The sequence below is a fragment of the Amblyomma americanum genome, chromosome 4, assembly GCF_052857255.1.
Source record: "Amblyomma americanum isolate KBUSLIRL-KWMA chromosome 4, ASM5285725v1, whole genome shotgun sequence".
NCBI lineage: Eukaryota > Metazoa > Arthropoda > Arachnida > Ixodida > Ixodidae > Amblyomma > Amblyomma americanum.
This window is the reverse complement of record NC_135500.1, coordinates 194,027,852-194,055,541: the sequence shown is the minus strand read 5'-3', so window position 1 is coordinate 194,055,541 and position 27,690 is coordinate 194,027,852. Positions and strand designations below refer to the sequence as shown.

General features: G+C 49.8%; 1 protein-coding gene across 1 annotated transcript in view; it reads right to left on the bottom strand.

The window, feature by feature from the left end:
• LOC144128938 (uncharacterized) overlaps positions 1-27,690 on the bottom strand; it is a 123,871-nt gene that overhangs the window by 10,569 nt on the left and 85,612 nt on the right. The window contains exon 2 of the mRNA XM_077662759.1: positions 3,808-4,007. Coding sequence (XP_077518885.1) covers positions 3,808-3,928 — 121 coding nt within the window. The 5' untranslated portion in view covers positions 3,929-4,007. The remainder of the gene's footprint in view (positions 1-3,807; positions 4,008-27,690) is intronic.

The window sequence follows — 27,690 nt, the reverse complement described above, 5'->3', positions numbered from 1 at the left end:
GACGCAAGGAAGCGATGCTGGATGAGGGGAAGGAGGACGTGTGAGCAGATGACGCCTGCAGCAGCGGCAGCCGGCACCGCTTGTTCTTGTTTTGGCGATCGGGAACGACCTGGAAATTGCCCGTTTCCGTGCGCCACTTCCATCGTTCGCGCGCGATCGGAGTTTCAGTCAAGCACGCAGGCAGGCCCCGGGCGCAATAAGCTGCGCCGAGGAGCCGAAAAGCACAAGGAGGCGTTACGAGGCTAACGCCAAGCGGCGGCGAGGTGATCAAAATAGCGCTGAGGGACCAGCTCTTTCCTTCTTCGCGCTCGTAATCGCGCTTCGAACAGCGAGATTTCTTTTTGACGCTGCCGCAAAGACTATAGGGATAGATCTGGAATATCAGGTGATATAGGACCGCTAGTGATGCGATCTATTAATGAATACACGCAGGAAAGCTGCCGGTAAAGTAATTGCGAAAGTATACAGTAAGATGTTAAAGCGTTAAAAAAACAGATGCCGCCACCGTCTCGAAGACGTTGAAGTAACGAGCGTTAACTGTATGGCTTACTAGAATTGATATGAATATTTCCTATGGCGACCGCCATCTTGGATTTTTCGGTGACGTCATCAATTGGCGGCAATCTTGAATATATCAGTGACGTCGCCAATCAATCGCCAATTCGATATACTAATGACGTCACCAATCAATCACCAACTTGGTTACTACATCGATTTACTATGGGGGCCGCCATCTTGAATTCCTCGGACAGAAAAATTTCACGCCGAAGAGAGGTGGTAGCAGACCCCAAGAAATCGAGAAACGTGATGAGTAAGAGCTAACGCTCTTAAAACTGCTGGCTTGAAGATATCTAGGCGAAAGAGAAAAAAAATGGGTTGCTATCGTATTTTATAAGGGACCACTTTTGAACCACCTGATAATTAATAATTGGTTTTTGGGGAAAGGAAATGGCGCAATATCTGTCTCATATATCGTTGGACACCTGAACCGCGCGGTAAGGGAGTGAAAGAAGAAAGAGGTGCCGTAATGGAGGGCTCCGGAATAATTTCGACCACCTGGGGATCTTTAACGTGCGCTGACATCGCACAGCACACGGGCGCCTTAGCGTTTTTCCTCCATAAAAACGCAGCCGCCGCGGTCGGGTTGGAACCCGGGAACTCCGGATCAGTAGTCGAGCGCCCTAACCACTGAGCCACCGCGGCGGGTATTGAACCACCTGTCAGCACCCGTTTTCAGGGAAGACTCCCGTCCTTTGAACACCTTTATCGCCTCATGCCACGATCCTTTGTGCGCCATGCAGTTACGACCTCAAAGGCTCGGTGGAACCACAAGACCGTTTCTTTTCCGTTCATTACGAAAGCAGCGCGCAATACCAGTCTCCTTCGCGCGCACCGTAAACTGCGTGCGTTTTCGGGATGCTGCATGGTTTTGTAAACAACCCGGGCTCCTTGCGAACGTCACGACTGGGGCGCGAACCGTGACCCTGATTTACTGTTACCATGGTGTGCAGCGTTAGTACACTGCGTCGTAGAATGCAAGAATGTGTGGTTAAAATATATGTGGCCGACCTTTTCCAGCGAATATTGCGAGCACAGCGGAGCTTCAACTGACCTGTATACTGACTAATCGATTAAAATATCAATTGGAAGGAAGGACTCTTCTTTATCGATTGCTCGTTGCCTTCCCGCGAGCTTACTCCGAGCGCTCGGCTCATCGGGCAGTGGATGAATTCGTAAAATGCCGCGCCTCCTTATTGACTCCCTTCCTGGTTCTGAATGTTCGCAAAAAATACGCCGTTCGATGCCAGCCTTAAGCTAAGGGGGCTTTCGAAAAACTTCGAGAGAGAAAAAAAAATAAAAGGGAGGAGACTACTGAAGGTGCCTCACCTCTCTGATAACGATCACGCTCTAAAGTTCCGGATTAGAAAAATTAAGAGATGAATTGTGGCATTTTCGATGTCATTTATAACATCGGAAACAATGCAGTTCCCAGGCGAGCAATTTGTAGACATGGTACTAAGCAAGGAAACAAATGAATAACTAAAGCAAAATCGTAATGAATGGTTAAAACACCGCCGAAAGATAACTGCAGTTGATATATCGCTCCGTAAGCGTTTCCTGTGGTAAATGACAAATAGACGGCCACGTTTCTTTATGCGGACAGCCACTAACCACGAAACTAGTCCCGCCTCTGTGATTGATTATACTCTGCGCATTGTGACCTTTGATGTGTAAGTGGCTAGACTGTCAGTTCAATTCTGTTGCGTTTGCAGTCATACAAACGAACAAAACATTAGTAATATTAATAACATTACACTATCCGATCACCACCAGGCCACAGAAGAAGCTCCGGCTGACTTCTTATACGAACGTAACAATTCATAAATTAAGCCGCAGGTTCCCGTACAGTCCGAAGCGATATGAATGGCCACACATTTATAAGCAACGGTTGTGCCCTTATTATGAGAATGAACCGTATCTCTGTCGCTTTCTTTGCCTAAGTAATTTTCCTTCAGGCGTTGATCCTCTTAATACGCTTTAAACGTCGATATAAAAGTAAAAATAAAATGTGCTTTTGAGCGCGAACTTATGTGTACCCTTTCGAGCTTCTCACATCTGTACGTTCGCTGTAGAAATGGTCAAGTGCAGTTTGGATGCTGGTGAGCACCCGCGTAGAGCCACAGTTCTTGGTGGGTATAGCCATACGCCTTTTTAATGCGAAAGCATTTCTAGGCTATTTCGGCGGTCTCTTGTCCGCAAAATGTGTCCTCAGCAGTCATGGCGTTCTCAGAAGATATAACATCAAACGAATGGTTGTGATCGATAGAGGAGGATGCCAGGATGATGCGCAAAAAATTGATGTCAATCGGATGATTACATAATTAATTAGAGCCAAAGATGTCACAAATGTAGAGAATTGTTGTGAACATAGCGAATGCTTGCGAAAACAAGTAGATGGGCGGGAACGAACCATGGCGCCAAATTTCAAAACGAATCATGGCGCCAAATTTGAAAATTCAAAATGAGCGATTGAAACGAAAAGAGTGTGCAATCAGAGTAAATGTGATTAATTAAAACAATTGATTACAGAAACTGGGGAAATTGATGAAATAACATTGAACCTCGCAATCAATGGAGGCAATCAACCAATCGATAACTAATCAATGAGTCGATAAGGCAAAGAGGAGCAAAGAGAATCAAAGATGCGCAAATAGTGTCGTGGAGGCGTCAATGCTTTTGCATTCCTCCAAGGCGGGTTTTGCTCGAAGACATCCATTAATCGCTCGTGACGACGTTACCCTCAGCGCTAAGCAATTACGTTCCCAAAGCTCCTCTTACGTACAGGTGCGGTTTGTGATTAGTCTGGGCACTCATCTCGCTGGCTGTTGCGATTGGTCAGCACCTGTAAAACGTGGTTGGATAAATTTTACACAGGAAACTTCTTACTGATCATAGCCTCTGCACAATCATACCATATTGCTTTAATTATGATTAATTGACCGGCATAATCAAATAACGCGACTTAAGAACTCTTCGGAAACCGTGCCTTCAGTCACATCCACGTAGTATACACGTACGTCACAATGGCCGCCATTTTGTGGCGCACGAAGCATGGCGAAAGGCTGAAGGCGTATCTAATTTGCTCATCGGCCTCTGCTCTGGCTTACATTGCCGAAGCTGTGAGCTGCTCCACAAAATGGCGCCCGTGACGTCACATGAATACCTGAGTACTACAAAACTAGACAACAATGCGCATGCGCACGACCGTCTGCGCAGTCTAATAAGTTGTCGTAAATGGCACCTCACCTGTCGTCAGGGACGGCTGGTCGGTGGCAGCAGCGACGCCGGCTGTGCGCAGCACCAGCAGCAATGCCACCAGAGCCAGGCTGGCCCGGTGTCGAGGTCTCGGCGCCGCCGCTGACGTCATGGCCGAGCTTGGTCACGTGGGGTCACGTTCCCCGCTCATGCCGCGCTGCTCCGTAAGTGCTGGGGCCTCCGAAAGACATCTGCGCAGGTGAACGGAAAGAAAATGTCTAGACACGGAAAACACTAAAAAAAAAATACCGGGGGGGGGGGGATGCAGCAGGTGGACAACTGCGCAGACTAGAGAATAGCGTGGTTTCTTGGAATGCTAAAAGTCCTCTCAGGTCGAATGCGCTTTTTAACGTGGAATATCTGGGTAATACGGATTCGATAACCAAAAGTTTGAGTGCCACGGTGACAGAAGAAAAATATGGCCGCGGTTTAGCTCTGGTTAAACGTGGAGTGATGCGATAGCGACATCTGGCCAAGTGGAACTAGCTCAGTCGAATTGAAGTCAGTCTTTCGCCGCTCCATTTCGCTGGGCGTCCCTTCTTCATCTTCGTCCTACTTGAAACGGCGCATGCGCACAGCTGTTTGTTGCAGCTGCTGCGCGCCGCGCCGCCGGCAACAGCAGCTGCTCCGCATCACGTGACCAACGAGCGCACCACGTGGTCACCCACGTGGCCAACCACGTGACCACGGCGCCGCCACGGAGCTCAAGGGGTGCCACGCTGAAGGCTCGAAGAGCTGGCGTAGTGTAGCTCTCGCTACAAAACGCCATATTCCGAGGTGTGTTTTGCTTCGAGAAGTCCCTCCACCATCTAGGCGCGTGCAAGAGCTTCTGCCGACTGCCGAAAGAAATGAAAGCAGACAGAACACCCCGACCAGGTGTGAACAGGTGGCTCATGATTAAAAATAGCGTTTACGGTCAAGAAGAAAGAGAGAGAAAGCTTTAATGTCAGGAATGGTGGAGAGATTTTGGCAAGAGAAAAGCACGTCTCTGGCCTGCTGCTGCTCCACAGTGAATGAAGGAAAGTGGTAACGTCAGAAATAGGGGCACGAGGTAGTAACTATTCAAGGGAAAATAGCGCAAAAGACGGGGACAAATGAAGAAAACAACAGGACCAGCGCTAACTATTCAATAATTATTCATAATTATAACAATTATAATGAATTCATAATTAAAATGAATTCATAATTAGTATGAATTCATAATAATTATGAATAAGTAATTATTCATAATATGTAATTATTCATTGGCATCCACCCAAGCGCAGCCATACGGCTACAGAGGAAAGCTATTCAGCTTCCACAGAAACTTCGCAGTTAAAGAAAAATTCTTCCTGGTCCGGGGTTCGAGCTCAGGACCACCGCTTCACCGGAGCAGTCGCTCTACCAACTGAGCTAACCGGGACGGCTAGCATATGGTAGGGCGAGAGCGAATTGACCAATAACGCGAAGTGGCAACAAATCTATTCCGCCTTGGGGGATTCCCCTAAACATTTGACCAAAGGTGGGGAGCAGTCTTGCAGTGTAGGTGCGAGGCCACAATACAATGAGCTGCACAAGCTGTGTCCAATGACACGACACAGACGCGGCAAAAGAATTCCGTGGGCTCTGATGCAAGCCTTAGTGGAAAGCTCCGGGTTCATTTCCTCTCTCTGGGGTTTTCCATAGCGTGCATGAAAACAACTGTGGACGGGCGTTTTCGCGTTTCCTCTCCATCGAAACGCGGCGGAGTCAATCCTGCGAACACGTGCTCCGGAGTCGAACGCCTGACCACACTGACCCCTGCAGAAAGACCGAATGCAACAAAAGGGTGAAAAGCATTTTTATTGAGCGGGAGTAAAATTACTCCATAAGCGCTACTGTTCCATTGGAGTAATTCTACCATTATGGAGTAAAATTTTACTTCGTTTACTTGAAATTAACCCGCTTAGGACACAAGCCTTTAAACCTATGTGCGCGCAAACGCGAGCACGCGTGGAAACCGCTTCCTGAAGTGACGCCAAGGCGCAGGTTTTGCGGCGGCGTATACACAAGGCGAGGGCTTGAGGCATGTGCGTAGGCAGCACGGGTTGTCCCTATATCATTGCGCATATCTTTCCAGCGCAGAGCCGAGAAGTAGAGAGGGGCGCGGCCTATAAATACCGCTTCCGCGGCCCCGAAGGGCTGCATGCCTGTGTGGCGGACACCTGGAGATAGAAAGGGTGGCAGGGAGGGCAGCTGGTGCCACCATTAACAGCACGCTCCGCCGCCCACGGGGGGCGCTTTGCAAGAGGTGCGACGTAGGGAATGGGCGGCGCCCTTTGGGGCACGCACTTAGCCAGAAACAACAACGGAAGCCAAGCGGAGGTATAGACAGAGAAGCAGCGTTCATGCCACGAATTCTCAGGCGGAGATTTCTGCTCCACGCGTCTAAGGAAAGAGCTGTCTGTGTGCGCCCGCCTGTTCGTCTGTGTGCGCATGCAAAGTGACAAGAATGAAACAAATGAGCGGTTCGTTCAGGTGGACACCAAAGCATGCGACGGACCTGTGACATTTGCAAGAAACGCGAATGATTTTCCTCAGAGATAAAATACTAACAAAAACAAGTGTCATCAACTTTAATTTATAAAGCACAAAAATAAGAACACGTCACTGCTGTGGACAGCTGGTGCCTTTTTTCGGTGTTTATTCACAGGTCTCCTCCTTCTGTGTGCCAAAGAATTCATAATTTTATGTAAAAGAAAAAAGCTATAAATTGGCGCATATATACTATAAAAGACGTATACAGCACTATGTGTTTTGCCACTTCATTTGGTGGGCCTGCAATGTCGCTATGGCATTCAGGCGACACTGCAGGAATTTTATCTTTTTTTTCTCTCCGGGATTATTCGTTATTTTCTTCTGAGTCTCTTCCAACATTGAAAAAAATTGAAAATTGTTTTTTTGGGGAAAGGCAATGGCGCAGTATCTGTCTCACATCGCGACCGACACCTGAACCACGCCGTAAGGGAAGGGATAAAGGAGGGACTGAGCGAAGAAAGGAAGAAAGAGGTGCCGTAGTGGAGGGCTCCGGAATAATTTCGACCACCTGGAGATCTTTAACGTGCACTGACATCGCACAGCACACGGGCGCCTTAGCGTTTCGCCTCCATCGAAACGCGGCCGCCACGGTCGGGTTTGAACCCGGGAACTCCGGATCAGTAGCCGAGCGCCATAACCGCTGAGCCACCGCGGCGGGTTTATGCAACCAGTTTTTTTTCTTAGGAGTCAATTTTCTTGTTTACATAATTTGGTCAAATTAATATGGGTCGCACGTACAAGCAACTTTTCCTTAACAAATGCGCTGAAAAGTAGCTAATGTTGGCATCCCGCCCATGTATGCATACGCGTTTATTATAACGAAGTAAATTAGTAATGGAGAGAATTCTTGTACTACAGGAACCTTTACAACAATGAGATAGATGCATAACATCGAACAGTCCTGAGCCAATTAATATTCGTGTGAATAAAAAGGGCAAACTCAACAGAAAGAGGTCAGTGCTGTGAGGAAACGAGGGTTTATCGAATAAAAAAAATGTTATCAAACAGCCTGCATTCCAACCAAAGCTCCACTCGATTCTCAGTCTTAATTTTTGAACTGCGTACTACAGGGAGGAAGGCAAGAAACTAAAAGAAAAAAAATCTGAAGAATTCATGCAGGTTTTGTCATAGCACAGCATCACAGATTTATGAAAGATAAACAGCTTTATGACGAATTACACGGATGGCGCAGTATGATGGGAGACGAGGTACCGAACGAAACGACCGACAAAAATCGGCTCCGCCGTTATCAAATGAAAAAACGAACAAGACAGATAAACCCAGATCGGCGCAGGCCTCGTTTTCTGCTTGGGCCATCAGGATACCGAGCCGGCCCGCTCACTTAAAGCCTGCGCGCAATCCCTTAAAGCTTGGGGAGCCAAACGAGTCAAGGCGGAGCAGAAGCGATCTAGAGAAGACGCGACGGATTCCTCGGCGGACCAAACACTCATACCCTGGCCAAGAAAGAGAGAGAGAGAGAGAGAGATAGAGAAGGCCCAGCAGAGGGCTTGATCCCATTCAAAGCCACACGCGTTTACGACGCAGCACCAAGACCGCCGCCCGCCGCAGCCGGCTTTGCTGGCAGCTGGCTGAAGCCAAGACGAGCCAAAAATGCGGAATCGCTTTATGTAGTGCGGAGGAGAAAAAAAAAAAAACAGAGGCAGGATCAGAAGGTTCCGAAGCAAAAAGAAAAAAAAAAGAAGAGAGAAAGGAGAGCGGAGAGAGGATACCGCGCTTGCCTAGCTGGCAACTCTGAGACGAGCCACTGACGAAACGTGTACGTTGCGCGCTGCGGACATTGCTGTAATTTGAAAACCGGACGTGGACGGTGTCCCAGAGCGAAACATATTTTTTGAACTCTCGCTTTTCTGGCGCAGCATTTCAAAAAGGCCGAGGATGCTGTCGACCGGAGAAATCAGACGCAGCGGACTTAAGTTTCTTTAAAGTAAGTAAAAAGAAATTACTCAGAGGATAGGATTTAGTGAAAACATTTAAAAAAGAGATGCGGATGGGGAAACACGACTGCGCAAGTAATTTCCCTCATGTCAAGTAAGCGATGTCGCTAGGAGGAAAAAGGAAGCGCACGACAGAGAGCACGTATGCTAGAGTAGGAAGAGACACCATGATACGTGGAAATCGGATGAGTAATTAGATAGAACGATAGTCGTATGACGAAGTATACGACCAACATCTGAGAGCCACAGAAAGAGCAGGAAAGAAGTACAGCCGAGCAAGCGGAACGAGAAGCAAAGGCTTTCTGGGGAAACACGAATATTCCTTTCCTTCCCTTCTAACCTCTCCCCCACGCTCTGCCTTGACTTCTCTCCCTAATTCCAAGAAGAGCGCGTACCTCACATCCATGCTTTATGAAACGACTTGTTTACGACAAAACGGGTAACAGAAAGAAAAGAAAAAAGCAAACAGAATAAATATGTACTGCATGGAGTAACTGCGCGGGCTCAGTGGGTTGAAAAATGAGTCTTGCGTTAAAGTTATGTTTGGTCGTCGGGGTGCTTTAGAGTGAGACATGCCGCAAAAGGGCATGGAGGAATAAACAAGGAAAAGCAGAGAGAGAAAGTGGAAGAAAAAAGAGTGAGAGAGCGAAGAGGGACTGCTTTCTTTTATCTACAGAGTGAATTCGCACGAAGGCGCCGCGGTCCCATATTTGTATAAGAGATGGTTAGGTAGTTTATGTGCAAGAATAAAAAAAAATGAGCGCCCGTTTTGAGCGCGGCAATTTAACCGCTGCGTCGTCCTCATCGCGAAAAGCCATAGGAATATAAACATCCATTACTCTTTTATTTTTTCTAGTTAAAGAAAGGGGGTAGTTTTTGGGCATACTATGGAACTTGATAACAAGAATAAAAAAATATTTATGCAAGCTATCTCTACGTAAGTAAAGCATAAAGAAAATATAGACTCGTAATTTACCCTCACGCCGAACTGAAGCATCTGCGGTAGAAAGCCCCGTAATAAAATATATGCGCTCACACAGTATGCGGAAGTGCTGCTTTCCGGAGCGGATTGTTTACCGTCATACTGAACCATATTTCTTCCACATTTCGGTTTACTTCCGTATTGTGTGCAATGCGAGATAGAAGCTGATGTGATGACCGATGCTCGTTCTTACCAATTCGATAACAAATGGTTTAAATTAGCGGCGTGGGGGTGGGGAGTTTTAGAAACCGAAACAAATGGTAATATTCTTGTGATTATTCGCTACATGTGCGAATATTCGTGCGAAAAGAAGACTCACGCAAGCACATCTTCCATGTATCTCCAATAAGCCTGTCCTTTGCCAGCTGCGGCAACCGTATTTTAGCAAACTTCTTGACCTCATCCACCCGCCTAACTTTCTGCCGCCCCCCCTGCTACGCTTGCCTTCTCTTGGAATCCACTCCGTTACCCTTAAGGACCAGCGGTTTTCTTGCCTTCGCATTACATGCCCTGCCCGGGCCCATTTCTTCCTCTTGATTCCGACTAGGGTGTCATTAACCCTTGTTTGATCCCTGATCCAATCTGCCCTCTTCCTGTCTCTTAATGTTACACTTGTCATTTTGCTTTCAGCTCGTCGCACTATCCTTAACTTCATTTGTATGAGCATTATGAACGCCGCCACATGAATAGACCGTCGCGATGCTGAACCTTTCTTTGCGCAGTGACCGATTGCGTCAGCATGCTGTGCAGCGTCGGAGTGGGCCCGTATTTTGAAGCAGTCATCGAAAAAAAAAAGCTGTTGTGCGTCCTATTAGAATTTCGTTCAGGTTATTCGAAAACTATTCCAAAACCTGAGAAAGGATTCAATTCGCTTCGAATAAATTTGTACATGCACAACCTGATTCGTTTACCGAATTGAAATACTCGGATATGCGATTCGCTTTTAGATAATTTAGAATATCTGCACGCCCCTATTTTTAACAAATAACAGCCGACAGCCGTTATATCTACACGGTTATTTCGAATTATTGGCTATATCGAACGTACCGCTTGAAAATACTGTTTAAAAGTACATGAAGTCGCGCTCTATATCGAACTATAATTTAGCCGGTCGCTCGATATATCGAACTGCGCGCAGTGCCCCTGCAAGTGGCGCTTCTGACGCTGTTCTTCGATCACTTTACTCGCGAAGACTGGCCGGCAGAGTGGTTTGGGTACCCGCGGGCAGCGATAGCGCTGTGAAACCGCGTGACGAGGTGAATGTTAGGTGCTCTTGAAGGTGATCTTCGGTCTCTTGTAGTCCTTTTCAACACAACATTGCTGTCATGCGGTGAAGCCAGCTTGACTAACTATAGCCAGCGGCGGCTCTCCCGCGCGTGCTTCGCTGCCGAAGGCGGTGCGGAAACCAGCTGTACCTAAATTACTGCACCAAATTGCATTGCGAACGCTTATAGTAGCAGTATGCGTTTTTCTGGACGTTTATACGCACTGATATCATAAACATAAAACTACAACCATGCAGAAATGAAGTTATCTTTTTGAATAAGGGCGTTACGGTCATAGAAGTGCATAAAAATTCTTACAATATTTTGACAAAATGTCTCACGCTAAATCTGGACAAAGGGCTTCATTACAAGAAGCCGCCGATCCCCACGGTGCTGCAACGTCTCCTTCAAATATTAACAAGTTTGACGATATACTTCAGTGCAGTTGTTATCATTCGAAATACACGATGATTCGGACCCTTGAGCTGGTGTTGTAGAGTTCAGCTCACCTCCGCGCAATTTCAGAGTGGTCTTAGTGCGGGCTGCGAAGAAGATAACAATGAGCATGGGATCCAACTAAAACCTACGCGTAGTGTATCCTACTATCGAGGCAAGGAAGCTCTCAGATACAAATTGAAAATGACTATTTGGTGTATTGAACGTATGGCTGGAAATCTCGGCAGTCGTACTCAGCAAATTGTCATTCGCGGTATTCTGCACAACTAAGTGATCCAAACCATGCGAGCCCGTACGGCAGCTTTATTGAATTACTGAGTCCTGAATCTCCTGGAATATGCATGAGGGCCAACTGGCGAAGAGAATTCGTGAAACAGCTGGCAGCTCTGGAAGTTTGATGTCGTTATTTCGTTTTACTTAAAAAAAAAGAGCACTCGCGAACACTTCTTTTTTCCACGAGAACAAAAGTCTGATGTTCAAGTTTTTCAAGAAGTAATGGTTGATATTTCTACAAACCACAAGATGGCATTTTTCTGGGCCAGTTGGTATGAATCCATGATTTGGGCCAGCATGAACTTTGGGACACAAACGAAGAGAGACACATGGAACACGGAACACACTGCAGCAGTGTGTTCCGTGTTCCATGTGTCTCTCTTCGTTTGTGTCCCAAAGTTCATGCTGGCCCAAATCATGGATTCTACAAACCAGTCATGCTTCCTAGCGACAAAAGTCGTCTCTGTTTTTTAACAAAAAAAATTGCAGAAATAGAAGAGTAAAACAACGTGAATTGTTACACCGGTTCCACTCAAGGCACAACAGGCTTCAGCTTCAAGTATAAATATTTATTTTAAAAAACGCTGTCTTTTCAGGGCCAGTGGATAGATATTCGAGCGCAATTAGAAAGCAGTTTGCTTAACATGACCCTGAAAAGTAACCTTTAGCAGAAAACTACAAAAAGAAACAACACAACGAGATTAGTGACGTTTGTTTCAAAAAGTCCTTCCCCAGCACGTCGTCAATCATATTTCAACACAGTATCAAAGACACGTTCTGCTGCGCGCAGGTCACGCCAGCGGTCGCCCTAGATAGGCAACAGTATTAAAACATTAACGGGTTCTGTCAAGAAACAAACGAAAATTAGGCAACTAAGTTCCTCGCCTTTGTTTCACAAGTCATTATGGGGCGTGTCGTTAGTAAGGGGCACTCCGCCGCCGTCTAAAAAAGAAAAACATTTTGCAGGCTTACGATAAGACGCGTGCGGTTAGAAGAACTTTAAACAAAGGCTCTTCTCTGCAGAAACCAAAGAGTACACAAGAAAGTGTACAGTGAACGTAGTTGTAGAAAGGGTATGGAACTCAGAAAGGGTATGGAAGCTACAAAAAGAACTAGGAAATAGCGCAGCACAGATTGAATGTGACTCTGTGATGTCTGAACGCGCAGCGATGCAACTCAGAAACGAGAATATATGACCCTGAACGGAAGATCTCTGGCGATACAGAACGAACAAAAAAAAAACAAGATAAGGGAGGAAACGAGTAAAAAAAAAAAAGGAAATCAAACAAGGCATACAAACCGGGAGATGGCGCAAGGAGGGGAAACGAGTTTGAATGAGCCATGGTCTGGCGAGCAATTACCAGCGCAAGGAGACGACGGGGTTCCTCTGCCTCGGCTCTGAAGAAGACATTGATGGCGGCTTGCGACAAGAACAAGAAAAGAGAAACAGCGGGCGCGTAGCCACCGCGGGTTCGACCATTGTATCGGCGGCGCTATGAACGGATTCCTGTTTTCGCAAAGGGGTGAGAATCGATGAAAAAAAAAAAAGGAGAACGGGCAATGGTGGTACTTGCGGAGGCCCAGCCGACACGTAGCTGAACAGAAAAGGGAGCTTGAAAGGGTTAGCCAAGAAATAGCCAGGTAGAAAAATACATTTACTAACTTGCCATTATTTAATACGTAAAAAAAAATGCCTCCAAGTGAAAAGCCAAACAAATAGCGTTGTGTTATGCTATGTGTTTCTTTACTGTTCTTCTATTCTTCGCAAAGAAAAATGTCTCAATTCTATTTACAAAAGGAACCGTGTAGAATCGATGAAAAGAGATACAGACCGTGATCGCGGAATCGGTGCGCCTCTATAGCCGGGAATGAGACGAAGAAAAAGAAAGTGAAAGGTAAGTGATAATGAAATAGGAAAGAAAGAATAAATAGAGAAAAGAATGACGGTCCTGCGGTGAAGAGAACACGGAAGTAAACAACAGGACCCGGTGACTCTCAAGGTTATCGACTGAAGCGCAGCGCGAATCAAAGCGATCAGTGGAGGAAAGTTAACGCTCACTCACCAGACACAGCTAGAGAAACACAAACGAAGAATCAGCGGAGAAGCAGGTCGAAGACGATACTTTCGCCTTCTCCTCCTCTTTCAAGTTAGACAAAAGGGAGAAAAACTGGCGATATCAATTTCCGGCCCGGGCCGGGGACTCAAAAGGAAATCGATACGGAATCGACGGCGGAGAGGACGGGCATCAAAGGTTCATCTCTCTCGTTCGCAGGTCGTTAATTGTTGTTTGCGGTGAAACGCCTTTAAATTGCGAAAGTGAATTAGGTGGGGGGGGGGGGGGATTTCCGTATTGAAGGGAGAGGTGTGTATACGCCGCACGTCAGGTGAATGGATGAATGAACGAAGGGGCGAGCGAAGAGCAACCATAGACGTGGGCGATGAATCGGAGCAGACGCTACTCAAGGGCTGGCCAAGCGTGCGATCACGGTGATAGCACACTTTGCACAGTGTTGATTCATTCTTTTTTTCTTTTCCTCTCTTTGCTTTTGCTTTGGGAAGTAAAGAACATCGAACGCCGCGGGTGATGGCGTGCCCGCTCGCCGATGCATACATGCAGATAGGGCTGGACCCACGTGCCTATGAGGGACGGAAAAATAGAATGAAGGAAAAAAAAAAACAAGGAAGAAGTGGGGGGGGGGGGGGTGAAGTGAAATCTGAAAAAAAAGCAAACTTGAGAGCGGCAACGGTCTTGGTTCTTTGAGAACCGCGGATCTCCAGCACGCAGTCGGGTCGTGGGGGAGGGGGGGGGGGGGGGGGGGGCTTCAACCTTAGTGACGAGAGAGGAGGTAATTTACAGCTTTAAAAACCTCATCGCAAGAGCGAAGGGAACTAATGGGAAGGGCGGAGAGTAAAGCAAGATCGGCGCGAGCGTGCACGCTCACACAAACACAAGCAAACGCGATATCTCCTATTGTAGCGTGCACCCATTTCTTTCCTTTCGCCCATTTTTAAGCGCAGCTCACAGCCGCCCCTTTGACTCCCGTCGTTTTCATTGTCCGTCCCGATTCATCCCGCGCAGCGGGGGAGCAAGGGATGCGGCGGTCGGAGAGGCGCGTAGGAGAAGGGGTGTCCGGAGCTCTTGAGCGCAGGGCACCGATCGTTGGGCAGATAAAAGTTTTTCTCCCGGGGCATTGTAATCTGCAGCAGCGCGCGGGCCGCCAGCCACGGGACTCTCCTCCTTCTCCCCCTCTCTCCCCTTTCTCTCTCTCTCATTCTGATTTGCCCATCACTCTTCCTGCTGCTGCTCTTTAAACTCCGCCCGTTTGCACTGCTGGAATTAGAGTTTTTGTTTTCTCTTTCTTTTTCTCCCTTAAATACCACTGTATACACTACGCGGGCGGTGCGGCAGTACTGCTTCTTTCACGTCTCGGCTTTTAAGCGAAGTTCGAGTTGGGTCAGCTGGAATTGCACTTCAATGAAGAGTAAGCATTGACGAGCGACTGCAAAGCTCTTGCTGAGTGCAAGCATGGGCACCAACGCGTGCCTCCCCATTCGATGCTTTTTCCTCTTAACTCACTTCGAGGATTGATTACCGCTGCAGCTAAGCGTCGAAAAACAAAGCGGGCAATGCGCGCAGTTTGATGGTTTGCGAAGAGTGGCAAACCGAAACGAAGCCGCAGGAAAATAGACGCCTTTAGGTGGGCGTACGTATAAGCTTGCATACGCAGTACACAGCATGTTTGCAACGCTGCAAACAGCGCTATCACGGCTCTTTTATAATAATTGTCTGTAGTCAACTCAACACACGAGCCTGCGCTGCTCAGCAGTTGTTGCACCTCCACTCCACATCAACACTCATTACATCCCCAGCTTTCTTCCTTGCTGGGCACTCAAAAACAGGAGGTGCCTTGGAGAGGAGTGCAAGGCTTGACGGGGCTCAAACTTGGCCCACCACCCAGGCGGGCAGCCAACTAACCGAGACCATATAAATTACAAACGTAGAAGGAAGACAGCGATGTTGCCAGTCCCTCCTTCCTGGCCCGACATGGCGGCCTTGAAAATCTTGACAGATTAATCTCCTTTACACTCGTTGCATCCCCCTTCCTTACCAGCCTCATCTCCTGCCGCCGGAACTCACTACGCACGAAGGACCTGGGAACAGACACCAAGATTGCTCCTTCTGAGGTGACGCGCTCATGTGTTGCGCACAGCCCCTAGCTCCATTCTTTGTTATAGGCGAGACCTTTTCTTCCTGTTGACTCGAAACAATGCGCGCAATAAATACGCGAAGAGCAGTAAACGACAAAATTGAGTGTCACTGCAAGCAGGCGCGACATGTTCGCTTTGAATGCATGCCTGCTTGCTGCACGACGCACATCAATTGGGGACCGCAGCGGTGGTCAAGTGGTTGAGCATCCGCCTCCCATGCGGGAGGTGCGGGGTTCGATTCCCAGTGCCGCCGGGTACCCAGCGGTGATACAATGAGTACAAGTTTTCCCCTGGCCTGGTACTCGGTTTATAAGAGGTAAAAAGCTTGGGAAATGGGCGACCCTACCTTGAGTAATAGAAAAATACCTTGTGCCATGGCGCTCTTTGGCCATAGCTGCCCTTGCGCCATAAAAATCCATAATAAACATCACCGCACATCAATTGGCTGAAAGGATGTGACGTCATCAGCCAGGCAGTAAGTCACCAGACTGGAAATGACGTCACCAGAAGAGTTTCGTTTGTGTGAAGTCTCTACCTGCCAGCCGTTTAAGGTGGCTTACGAAAAGAGATAGGGGAGAACACTGCTCGGGTAAGAGTGACCTGGGCCCGGATTCCCCGGGTCTCACAAGCAACACCAGTCCTTTCCGGCAAAGGAATCAACTGCTTCGAATGCTCTAGCATAGCCAGCACATAATGGAATTCAATGTCCCGGTGTTTTTTAACATCGTGCTCGCCGACGTGACACAACACTGGAATTGCTTACGCGACAAACTATAATGCACGAATATGCCTGCACGCAACGGCGTAACTGGCCCGCATGCGTACACCACGTGCAGAGATGGAGAACAGGACAGACCGGCTCAGGTTAAGCCAATCTAAGATGGACAAAAGAAATTTACTGTCGTAGAACAAAAGCTTAGGCTAATTGGTGAATATTCGCGGTGAGAAACAGCGCAAACTAGACGGAACACACAAGAGAATTCTCTTGTGCGTTTCATATAGTTCGGGCTGTTTCTCACTACGAACAAAAGAAAGCCGACCTAACTAACGATAAGCAAAATGTGCATGAACGCCTGCGCTGCTGAGATGAAAATCTGTGCACCTTTGCGAAGCATTGATGTTATAGAGTCCATCCCGGCGGTTACCGCGAGCAACCAAAGGCGGCCCCAACTGAACTACGATGTTCATTTCGGCGAATAAAGAAGTTCCATGAGTGGCTGCGGCTTCGCGAACGTCTCAACCACTCAAGACGTACGGCGGTCATTAGTAACGAGCACCACAACAAACACTAGGTGACCTGAGCTGCTGCAACGTCGACTGAAATAGGGGGGTGGGGGGAAACACCCCCCCCCCCCCCAAAAAAAAAGCACCATAGAAACCAACTGTTACACAATAAAGGGAACGATCCGGAGAGAAGGGGATGATAAAAGAAAAAAAGATGGCGCAATAAAACGGGTTGCAACGGGAAAGAAGCAAGCAAGTGTTAGGCACGTGCTGACTTGTATCAAGAATGATGAGACTCGCAGGCTGAAATAAGTGCGCGCGGGGCCTACAAATTGGCCGTAAACACAGCGGCGCGGCCAGCGCCCCTGGCGGAGGGAGGACCGCATCAACGGCTCCCATTGCGCCACTTGGCCGTCGGGCATCTTTCTCCCTCGCACGCCACATATACGCACGATGCTGGCCGGTCAGGAGAGACGCAGCGGCAGAGGGAGCAGGCCTAGGTATAGCATAGTGGCACCCGTGTGGCGGTAGATCCTCGTCGTGCCTCGTCCATTATTCCCGATTGGGAGCTCGTTTTCCCCTCGCTCCTGCCGCGGATAAGTGGGAGCAGGAGAGGCTGCGGAGTCAGTGACTCGTTACGCTTCGCCTAGATCGTTCGCTGCTGCAATACCGTCGATGAAAGCTGAAGACCAGACGCGTGGCACCGCTTCTTAGGACTTTCGTTCGGTGGCCTGAGTTGTGTCTGCTCTGTTCCCGAGAACTTTCGTGAGGGCGTTTTATGTTGTGACATTCCTTGTGTGCTGCGAGGTTCCGCGTTCCACGGCGCGGCGTAGACGGAGACCCAGATGACAGCGGCATCATCAATTACCCAGACATGCTCTTTGAGTGACGACCAGAACAACCGGACTCGCCGCCGCCGCCGCGGGGAAACAGGCTTTATCCTCCCCAATTTGCGTGGCCGTTCCAGGTGCGGCCCTCCCGGGCACATTCCAGGACAAGGGAGCTGTCAGCGGGCCAGAGCGCGCCGTACCACAGCCGACGCTATGCGCTACCGCGAAGACAACATTCTTTCCCTCCCCCCCCCCTTTGTCGTGGGCTATCGCCGGGAAGGCACCCACAGCTTCCCGCCGTGCCTCGTGAACAAAAGCGCATTCCCAGAAGGGCCGTGACGGACACCTGTCATGGCGGACAGTCAGTACTCGCCAAGAATGTGGAAAGACAGGCGCTAGTGAATTAGCTCCGAAGAGAGAGCCTGTGTATACTCTCACTTGAGAGAGAGTGGTGGCGTTTTTGTTGTTTATTTAGTTTGTATTGTTAACAGACTCTGGGTTCGAGGCTAAGCCCAACCCAAGGAGTTGTCCCCATCTCGCATGTTATTTTGGATTGGAGAATTGATGCTTTGGGCGGGCCACTGGAAATGACCGCCCTTAGTCCTTTGTTAATCAAGTGCTTAAAAGCACATGTAAACGGATGCAGTCCAGTCTGAGCTGGGGCTCCATGCTTAGCATGTAATGTGATGCTACTTAGGCACTAACCTGCCCGGTCGATGAGTAAAGTAGTGCAAAGTTTGTTCTTTTGTAAATTCAGTTCTGCTTTTTCCAGTTTAACTCTCTGTATATGTATGTTGTAAAATTATGCTCTGCTGTCATCATCTACAAGCTCCCCTCCTGTTCATCTTCCAAGCCGAACGCTCAGGACGACATCGTTCGCCAAGAGGGCCTTCAGCGCCGAAGCCCGACGGCGTGCAGCTTCTGCCAGCAACCGCTCGAGCCCAACTCCGGAGCCACTCCATCGCCCCCATGAAGTCGTCGGCACGTAAGCTCGGACGCCCCAGCCTCTGATGTATAATCTTAATCATGTGTAATTATTGAATATACCTGTTTGTTTAAACTGAGCCATACGGTGTCTCTTTGCCTCTCCGTCCCGTGTGGACCTGCGCATTATGGGGGTCATCACACTGGTGTCAGAAGTGGGGTCTCAAAGCAAATGTCCTCTGAATGCTGCGACATTCATGACTTCAAAATTGTAATCAAAAGGGAATCACGGGACTGATTGTGGGACTTTTACCCCCATTTGAGAGGCTTGAGGCACCGGAGGGCTTGAAAAAAAAAATGTCTTTATCTGAGGGAGCTCCCACTCCACAGCCGTCGCTCGGAGCAAGCATGCTGGCATTAGGAAGCGTCATTCCGACGTTTACGGGAGATAAGACAGGGGTTCCAATCTGCGATTTCTTTTCCATGCTAGAAGAGATTGGGAAAATGGGGGGATGGTCCGATGCTCAAATGCTGGGAATGGCGAGGTGTAAGATGGCAGGAGCTGCTCATGATTTTGCATGGCGAGACGAAAAAGTAAAATCCACAAAATCATTTGCGGAATTTAAGAAGCTCGCGTTTGAGCATTTCGACACTGAACCACGTCACGTGCGGGTACAGAGGTTCCGTGACGCCGGACAGATGGTAGGGGAGGACGTGCGAACATTTGCGTCGCGGCTTCAGCGCCTAGCGCACGATACGTTAAGCAGGGAGGAGGAAGGAGACCAGCTTAAGAAGAAATACGCGGAGGATATACTTAAAGAGGAAATGACCGCTTTGTTCGTGGCTGGTCTGCAAGACCCCGTGCGCCGGTTCGTGCTCTCGCGCAAGCCGAGCAATTTCGACCAAGCCGTGGAGGCCGCATTGGATGAGGAACAAAATGAGGCGTTAACGACAGCCGCAGCGAGAGTACGCGTCATAGAGAGAGCGGTGCTCAACCCTGAGGTTGCTCTCTTGACAGAGCGGTTAGATCGCTTAGAACAGCTGCTATCTCAGCAGGTAGAACGCCAGGTTGAAGCGCGCGCTCAACAGCGCCCATTCGCGGGAAACCGGAGACCGCCACAAAGCTACAGGCGCGGTATGCGAGATTTTAAAGAAATCGTATGCTTCGCTTGCCAGGGTCGCGGACACATCGCCAGGTTCTGCCAAAACGTGCGCCGTGGGGAGCCACAAAGAGAAGCAGGCGAGACACGCCCTAAGCAAGCCTACAGCGGGGCTCCAGATACCGAGTCAAAAAACTAGTTAGTCCTCTCCAGCCTGAGGAGCGTGGGGAGGGAGCAGTAGATGATGAGGTGGTGGTAGTTTGTGTGGCCGACGAGGCATGCCCTGTTGTGCGTTGCAAGTTAAATGGTTGTTGTATGGAATTGTTGATAGATACGGGGTCAAAGGTGACATTGCTTAAGGAGAGCAGTTTTAACACGCTTCGAAGGAAGGGGGACCGCGAGGTGTTGGAAGCGTTTGGTGGTATGGCAACCAAATTTGTAGGCATAACGGGGGATCCTCTTGGCATAAGTGGACTCTACCGGTTACACTTCTCTCTCGGCGGAATTGCATTGGAGCACCCCTGCTACGTATGCCCGGACACGGTGTCTCTGCCAAACGGAGTGTCAGGTATATTAGGGCAGGATTTTTTGAGAAAAGGGAAGGTAGTAGTCTCATTCTCTGAGGAAGAGGTTAATGCGGGCGGCTCAAAAGTTCCGTTTTTGAACAGGAGAGGGGCTGAGATTCGCATTACCGATATTGACACCCGTCAAACAGTGGGATCATTGGAGAAGGTATATTCGCGGGTTGCCGTCCGGTTGGTCGAGGAGGCGGTCGTCCTTCCTTGGTCGGAGCACATTTTGTACGCGTTTGTGCCTTCAGATGTAGAGAGCGGCGCCGTGGGAGTGCTTGAGCCGGTCGACTCTCTCAGCAATGGCCTGAAGGCAGCCGCGTGCCTCGTGACAGTTAATGACGCCCACAGAGTGCCCCTACGGGTGGTTAACTGTAGCCAGCAGCCACTGAGCCTTCCCAAGAACAAAACATTGGCTTTCTTCACCTCTGCGATAGAGCAACGTGAGCCCACCGATACGGTACTCGCAACTGTAGAGCATGCTAGTCCTTCGGCTGCTCCAAAGGTGTCGTTCGATCTTTCTCACGTAAAATCCAGGGAGAGGGAGGCTCTGGCTGGTTTGCTGAACGACTACTCGGAGGTATTCGCCGCGTCCAACCTGGATTTGGGCTGCTGTGGCGTTATAAAGCACAGGATAGAAACCGGCACTTCATCGCCCGTTTACCAGCGTGCGTACAGGATTCCTTACTCCCAACGTGAGGAGATGGAGCGGCAGGTGCAGGACCTGATTGATCGCGGCATTGTCGAACACTCAAAGTCACCCTGGGGAGCACCAGCACTATTGGTGGAAAAGCCAGATGGCTCGTATCGATTGGTAGTGGACTACCGCAAACTAAATGCCGTAACTCGCATCGATCCATACCCCATCCCCAATATACAGGAGACGCTTTCTCAGCTGGGCTCTGCCAGGTACATCACGGTAGAGGACATGGCGGCGGGATTCTGGCAGATAGCAATGGATCCGGCAGATGCCGAGAAAACGGCATTCAACACGCCCTCAGGGCACTATGAATGGAAAAGAATGCCGATGGGTCTGGCCAACAGCCCTGCTGTCTGGCAGAGAACCGCTGATGTTATCCTGGCAGGTCTTCTGGGGAGGCTGTGCTTCGTGTATATGGATGACATTATCATATACAGTGACAGTTTTGAGAACCATTTGCGCGATATTGAGCAGGTTTTGGTGCGACTAAGAGGAGCGGGTCTCAAGCTGAAGCCCTCTAAGTGCCAATTCCTCAAAAACGAGGTGAAGTACATCGGGCACGTTGTTTCAGCTGACGGCGTGCGACCGGACCCTGAGAAACTAAGGTGTGTCTCGGATTTTCCATCCCCGACTAGCGTCCGCCAGGTCCGGCAGTTTCTCGGCCTGATCGGTTACTACCGAAGGCACATAGAGGAGTTCGCCAAGCTCGCTAAGCCGCTCACCGCCTTAACAGCCAAAAATGTCGCCTTTCGCTGGGACGAAAACGCGGAGAATGCTTTTGGGGCCCTGAAAAGGAAGCTAATGAGTGCACCGCTGTTGCGCCACCCGGATTTTAGTTTGCCCTTCGTTATGGCCACAGATGCGTCAAAGTTCGCAGTTGGTGCCGTGCTATCTCAGGTTATCGAGGGCAAAGAACATCCCGTTGCTTTTGCTAGCCGACAGTTGAGCCCCACAGAGCAAAAGTACGGAGCTACGGAAAGGGAGTGCCTCGCCGTTGTCTGGGCAGTAAAGCACTTCAGATGCTACCTTTACGGCCGCAAATTCAAGCTAGTCACAGACTGCCATCCTCTGAAATGGGTGATGAGTGTCAGGGACCCTAGCTCGCGACTCGCTAGATGGAATCTACACCTGCAGGAATACTGCTTTGAAGTTGAGCACAAGTCAGGAAAGACACATCTGAATGCTGATGCACTCAGCCGCACAGCTGCCGTGGCAGCTATAGATGAGTTTGTCCCCGTAGTCGACCCCGCCGAATTACGCACAGAGCAGTGCAAAGATCCTGACCTGAAGCGAATAATCGAAAGCTTAGAGGGCGCACCGTCTCACCCCGAACAGCTAGGTTATTTCATTGACAAAGACGGCACCCTGTGTCGGCGCACGAGGCCAACCAGGAAAGGGAGATTAGAGAAAACCGCTTGGGAGAGAGTCGTCATACCTCGGTCGTGGACAGAAAGGGTTCTTCGCGCGTTTCACGATGCGCCATGCGCCGGTCATTTTGGCGTAGCGAAGACACGCAGGCGTGTGGAGCGTTTGTACTTTTGGAGTGGCATGCGACAGGATGTTAGAGACTACTGTGCGAAGTGTCATTCCTGTCTCGAAAGAAAAACACCCAAGGGACGAAGACCAGCTCCAATTCAGCCGTTCTCTGAGGTTTCGGCTCCCTTCGAGCGGACAGGTATGGACATAATGGGCCCATTGCCCACGACCACTTCCGGAAACAAGTACATTTTAGTATTTGTCGATCACCTTTCAAAATACGCGGAAGCGGTAGCACTCCCAGATCAGAAGGCAGACACGGTTGCAAGAGCATTTGTCGAACAGATCGTGCTCCGACATGGACCCCCGAGGCAACTCTTGACAGATCGGGGAACGAACTTCGTGTCGCAGCTAATGAGGAGAGTTTGCGAGCTGCTTAAGATCGCTAAGAAGCAGACAACACCGTACCATCCGGCTTGCAACGGCGCGGTGGAGCGACTGAACCAAACCGTGGCCGGGTTCCTGTCGCATTTTGTTTCGCGCGACCAGCGGGACTGGGATTTGTGGCTCCCGTATGCAATGTTTGCCTACAATTCCGCAGCACACGAGAGCACGGGCGAATCGCCATTCTTTCTTCTCTACGGCCGAGACCCGGACCAGCCTAGTGAAGTGCCAGAGGGCCCCCGTCGTGTCCCATACGCTTCACTGGACGACTATAAGGTGGAGCTAGAATCGCGCTTGCAAGTGGCGAGGGACATCGCAAAGGAGGCCTTAAAGAAAGCGGCGAAGCGCAGGAAGGAGGTGCACGATCGCAGTGCTAGAGACGCGCCGTTTAATGTGGGGGACAGCGTGTACATTGAAAACTGCCAAAGGCAGATTGGGCTAGCTCGTAAGTTCCAGACGAAGTGGAGAGGACCGTGCGAGGTTGTCGAGAAGCTTTCTCCGGTAAACTTCAGAGTCCGAGACGTGAACCGGCGCTTGATAAGGATACACGCAAATCGCCTCAAGTCGGCACCGGTTCAGTATTCACGAAATGAGGAAAGGGAAAGCGCGGATTTTGATGGGGACAGAAGTGAAGCGGAGCGCGCAGATAGTTCGCAAGAAACGCCCTCTCCTGCATTTGTTCGGCAGGCGCCAGAGGTGACGGCCAGAATGCCACCGGATTTACTTCATGCATTGCTAGAAGAAGAAGCGCGCGAGGTTGCCGCGCAGATAACGCCAGGAGAGGCTCCTGCCACGAGCCCTCGCGAGTCCCAAAGCAGACAAAGGGGCACAGACTTACTTAGTATGACTCATGAAGGCCGATATCCGCTGCGAAATCGGAAAGCTAAGTCGGACTAATGGCGTAAACAGAGCGGAGTTGTGAACTGGTTAGAATTGTGTAATGCCGCAGCTCATAACATTGCTATATGCGTATGTGTTAAGTTATCGGAGTTAATAGTTAAACCTTTCTGTCATTAAGTAACACCTTCACAGGAGAGCATGCGGAGAGCATGCAGAACCTGCCCTACTTCCTTTCGTTATCTATATTTTTGTCTGTGCCGTGATCGTGCTAGGAGTGGGAGCTCCTTTGTAACTTTGGTAAATTTATTTCGTCCAGTTTGGACTAGAAAGGAGAGGCTTGGGTGCTGAGTTTCATGTTTATCTGTAAAAGAAGATCAGTGCTGCCCCTGGAGACGCCAGTTATGACAGCGGAGGCATTGGTGTTGTGCAGTGGTGTTGAGTGCAGCGAAAAGTGTTTTGTCGGACGCACTGTGCGAGGCGATTCAGAAAGACAAGGGGAGCTGCAGGGACTCAAATGTTCGGAGAACATTCTTCTGGAGGGTGAGCGAGTGTGACATTCCTTGTGTGCTGCGAGGTTCCGCGTTCCACGGCGCGGCGTAGACGGAGACCCAGATGACAGCGGCATCATCAATTACCCAGCCATGCTCTTTGAGTGACGACCAGAACAACCGGACCCGCCGCCGCCGCCGCGGGGAAACAGGCTTTATCCTCCCCAATTTGCGTGGCCGTTCCAGGTGCGGCCCTCCCGGGCACATTCCAGGACAAGGGAGCTGTCAGCGGGCCAGAGCGCGCCGTACCACAGCCGACGCTATGCGCTACCGCGAAGACAACATTCTTTCCCTCCCCCCCCCCCTTTGTCGTGGGCTATCGCCGGGAAGGCACCCACAGCTTCCCGCCGTGCCTCGTGAACAAAAGCGCATTCCCAGAAGGGCCGTGACGGACACCTGTCATGGCGGACAGGCAGTACTCGCCAAGAATGTGGAAAGACAGGCGCTAGTGAATTAGCTCCGAAGAGAGAGCCTGTGTATACTCTCACTTGAGAGAGAGTGGTGGCGTTTTTGTTGTTTATTTAGTTTGTATTGTTAACAGACTCTGGGTTCGAGGCTAAGCCCAACCCAAGGGGTTGTCCCCATCTCGCATGTTATTTTGGATTGGAGAATGGATGCTTTGGGCGGGCCACTGGAAATGACCGCCCTTAGTCCTTTGTTAATCAAGTGATTAAAAGCACATGTAAACGGATGCAGTCCAGTCTGAGCTGGGGCTCCATGCTTAGCATGTAATGTGATGCTACTTAGGCACTAACCTGCCCGGTCGATGAGTAAAGTAGTGCAAAGTTTGTTCTTTTGTAAATTCAGTTCTGCTTTTTCCAGTTTAACTCTCTGTATATGTATGTTGTAAAATTATGCTCTGCTGTCATCATCTACAAGCTCCCCTCCTGTTCATCTTCCAAGCCGAACGCTCAGGACGACATCGTTCGCCAAGAGGGCCTTCAGCGCCGAAGCCCGACGGCGTGCAGCTTCTGCCAGCAACCGCTCGAGCCCAACTCCGGAGCCACTCCATCGCCCCCATGAAGTCGTCGGCACGTAAGCTCGGACGCCCGAGCCTCTGATGTATAATCTTAATCATGTGTAATTATTGAATATACCTGTTTGTTTAAACTGAGCCATACGGTGTCTCTTTGCCTCTCCGTCCCGTGTGGACCTGCGCATTATGGGGGTCATCACAATGTTTTCGTTTTTTTTTTGTTTTCGTAGTGGTTGTTCACTCATAAGTTTCGTCATGCGGGACCTTACTAATGTGGGTACGGTCGAAAAAGGCCTACCGTGTCGTAATATGTGTGCATACGAGCATCTTGATCAACTGCGGAAAATGCATGGCACTTCACTTATTCACTCAGTTCACTTATTAGCAATGTGCACTTGTTAGCAACACGTTAGGCTCTGCGTGGATGAAGAGAAAGAAAGTAAGTACTGCAAGCCCGCCGCGCCACAGCAGAGAGTGTGAAAGACTGAAAGCCAGCGTCTCAAGCCATTCCAGCTGTATTTAGTCGAGGTATGCTTTCCTCCAGGACATCCAAGAAATACGCCGGTGGCGCCATCTATTTGGCTGGCCGGGAAGAGCTGATAGTTCCAGACCAGAGTTCCTTGAACGTAGTTGGGCTCTGGCACAAGTTCAAACGCGGTTATAACATCCATAAAACGGCCAAGAGAGGTGGTCGCCCGGCTTTGTGCCGGAGTTTCGCGATTAAAGAACTCTAGATTATAACGTCCGGAAACGAGCGTGTTTTTTGCCTGGCCGTTGTTCCAGCCGTGACCCGCATTAAAGAAGTCTCAGTTCTTTCACTGTTTTTTCTCTGAGCCCTCTTGACTAAAACACTGCTGCAGCCAAGCAGCGGAAGAGACCCTCTGCTCCCTCATCTGCCGTTCGGCGGGTCACCTCTTTCATTTCCTGCGCTTCCAGAGCCGGCGTCTGTCGTTCGCAGCCTCCGCCGCCGCTCGCACTGACTGATGAGATTTTTCCGGCGGCCAGCTTATCTCATCGTGCCGGATCGCATCGGCTGATTGGCAGCGCGACGGCTGGCGCCCGGCCAATGGGGCGCGGTCATCCGTCTCGCTTATCCGTTTCCGCGTGGCCGCCCGCGCGCCGAGCGACGACGCTGGCCCAGATTTAATTACGCCGCCAAACCATGGCGGAGCTTTAAAGTCAGGCCCTTGCTCGACGGGCAACCGGAAAGGGGGGGGGGGGTATGTAGCGCGACTGAATACCCACCGTCCTCGTCGTTGCCAGCGTATACCTGCCAAGGCTATACCGCACAACGTGAGTGTACACACTTGCGAGGACGAGGCAGGGCGCTAGCGTCGGCGCGCTTCTTGGGCGCAGCGGCCGCGCGTGTTTGCGCAGCGCCAGGCGAGCTCCGAGAAGACGGGACGATATTAGGGAGGGGACGCCCGCTTCTGCAAACATCGGCTCTCTGCATGTTCTTTGGCGTTGCGCTCTATTTCTTGGCATCTCAATCTCGGACAGACGTGGCTATATGCGGACGTCTTACTAAAAAACGTGCAGCGTTGTAGAAGCTGCAAAAGTCGTGTCACCTCTTCAAGAGGCCGAATTCACGAGGCTGTTACGGTGCATGCAAAAACGGTTTGTAACTAACCGAAACACTTGCTGTATACTACTTACCTCTACTGTGATAGCACAGCAGTTGGAGCTGCACTGGTAACTCGCCAATCGTTTCGTTTTGCGTGCACACAGCGCCAACTTCCACTAATTCTGCACCACTGCGAGGCAAAGAGTAAGTAGCTTGGCGACCCTCTGAACTTGGTTTCAATGTATACAGCGCAACAAGATGTTTCTGCTCGCGGTGCTTACGTTATTAAGTGAGCCATGTGCCACAGCGTTGCTATATTTCGGTGCCTCAGGGCGCGTATAGATATAGGAGGTGCATTCTGCAACGATCGCGCCCTCCGTTCATTTCACTGCGACCACTGATGGCTGCTAATAGCTGCGAAAACCACTCGATGCTGTAGCACTCATCACGGTAGACAAAAAGCTCGAAAAAGTTTTACTGCTTTAGTTAAATATAACTACATCGGTCAGGCTGTCGTATTAATAAACTGAGGCTTTCAGATTCCACTGCAATCCTTACCTCCCGACCTGACTAATATAACACAATTCGTGAGTTGTGGCGTATGACTTAAGTTACGTTAATACAGTTCTTATCACCAGGGTCTTATGACATGCACTGTAGTACATACTGCTTCATACATGCCGAATTATAAACTTCCTTTCTGACATGTTGTTTTTGACATGTTTTTGACGCAGGTTAATGACATCCAAGTCAAAATCAAGAGGAAGAAATGGGCTTGGGCATAGCATGTAATGCGAGGGCAAGATAACCGCTGGTGCTTAAGGGGATAACGGAGTGGATTCTAAGAGAAGGCAAGCGTAGCAGGGGGCGGCAGAAGGTTAGGTGGGCAGGCGGGGATAGGGTGGCCGCAGCTAGCAAAGGACGGGGTTAATTGAAGAGATATGGGAGAGGTATTTGCCTTCTGTGGGCGCAGTCAGGTTGA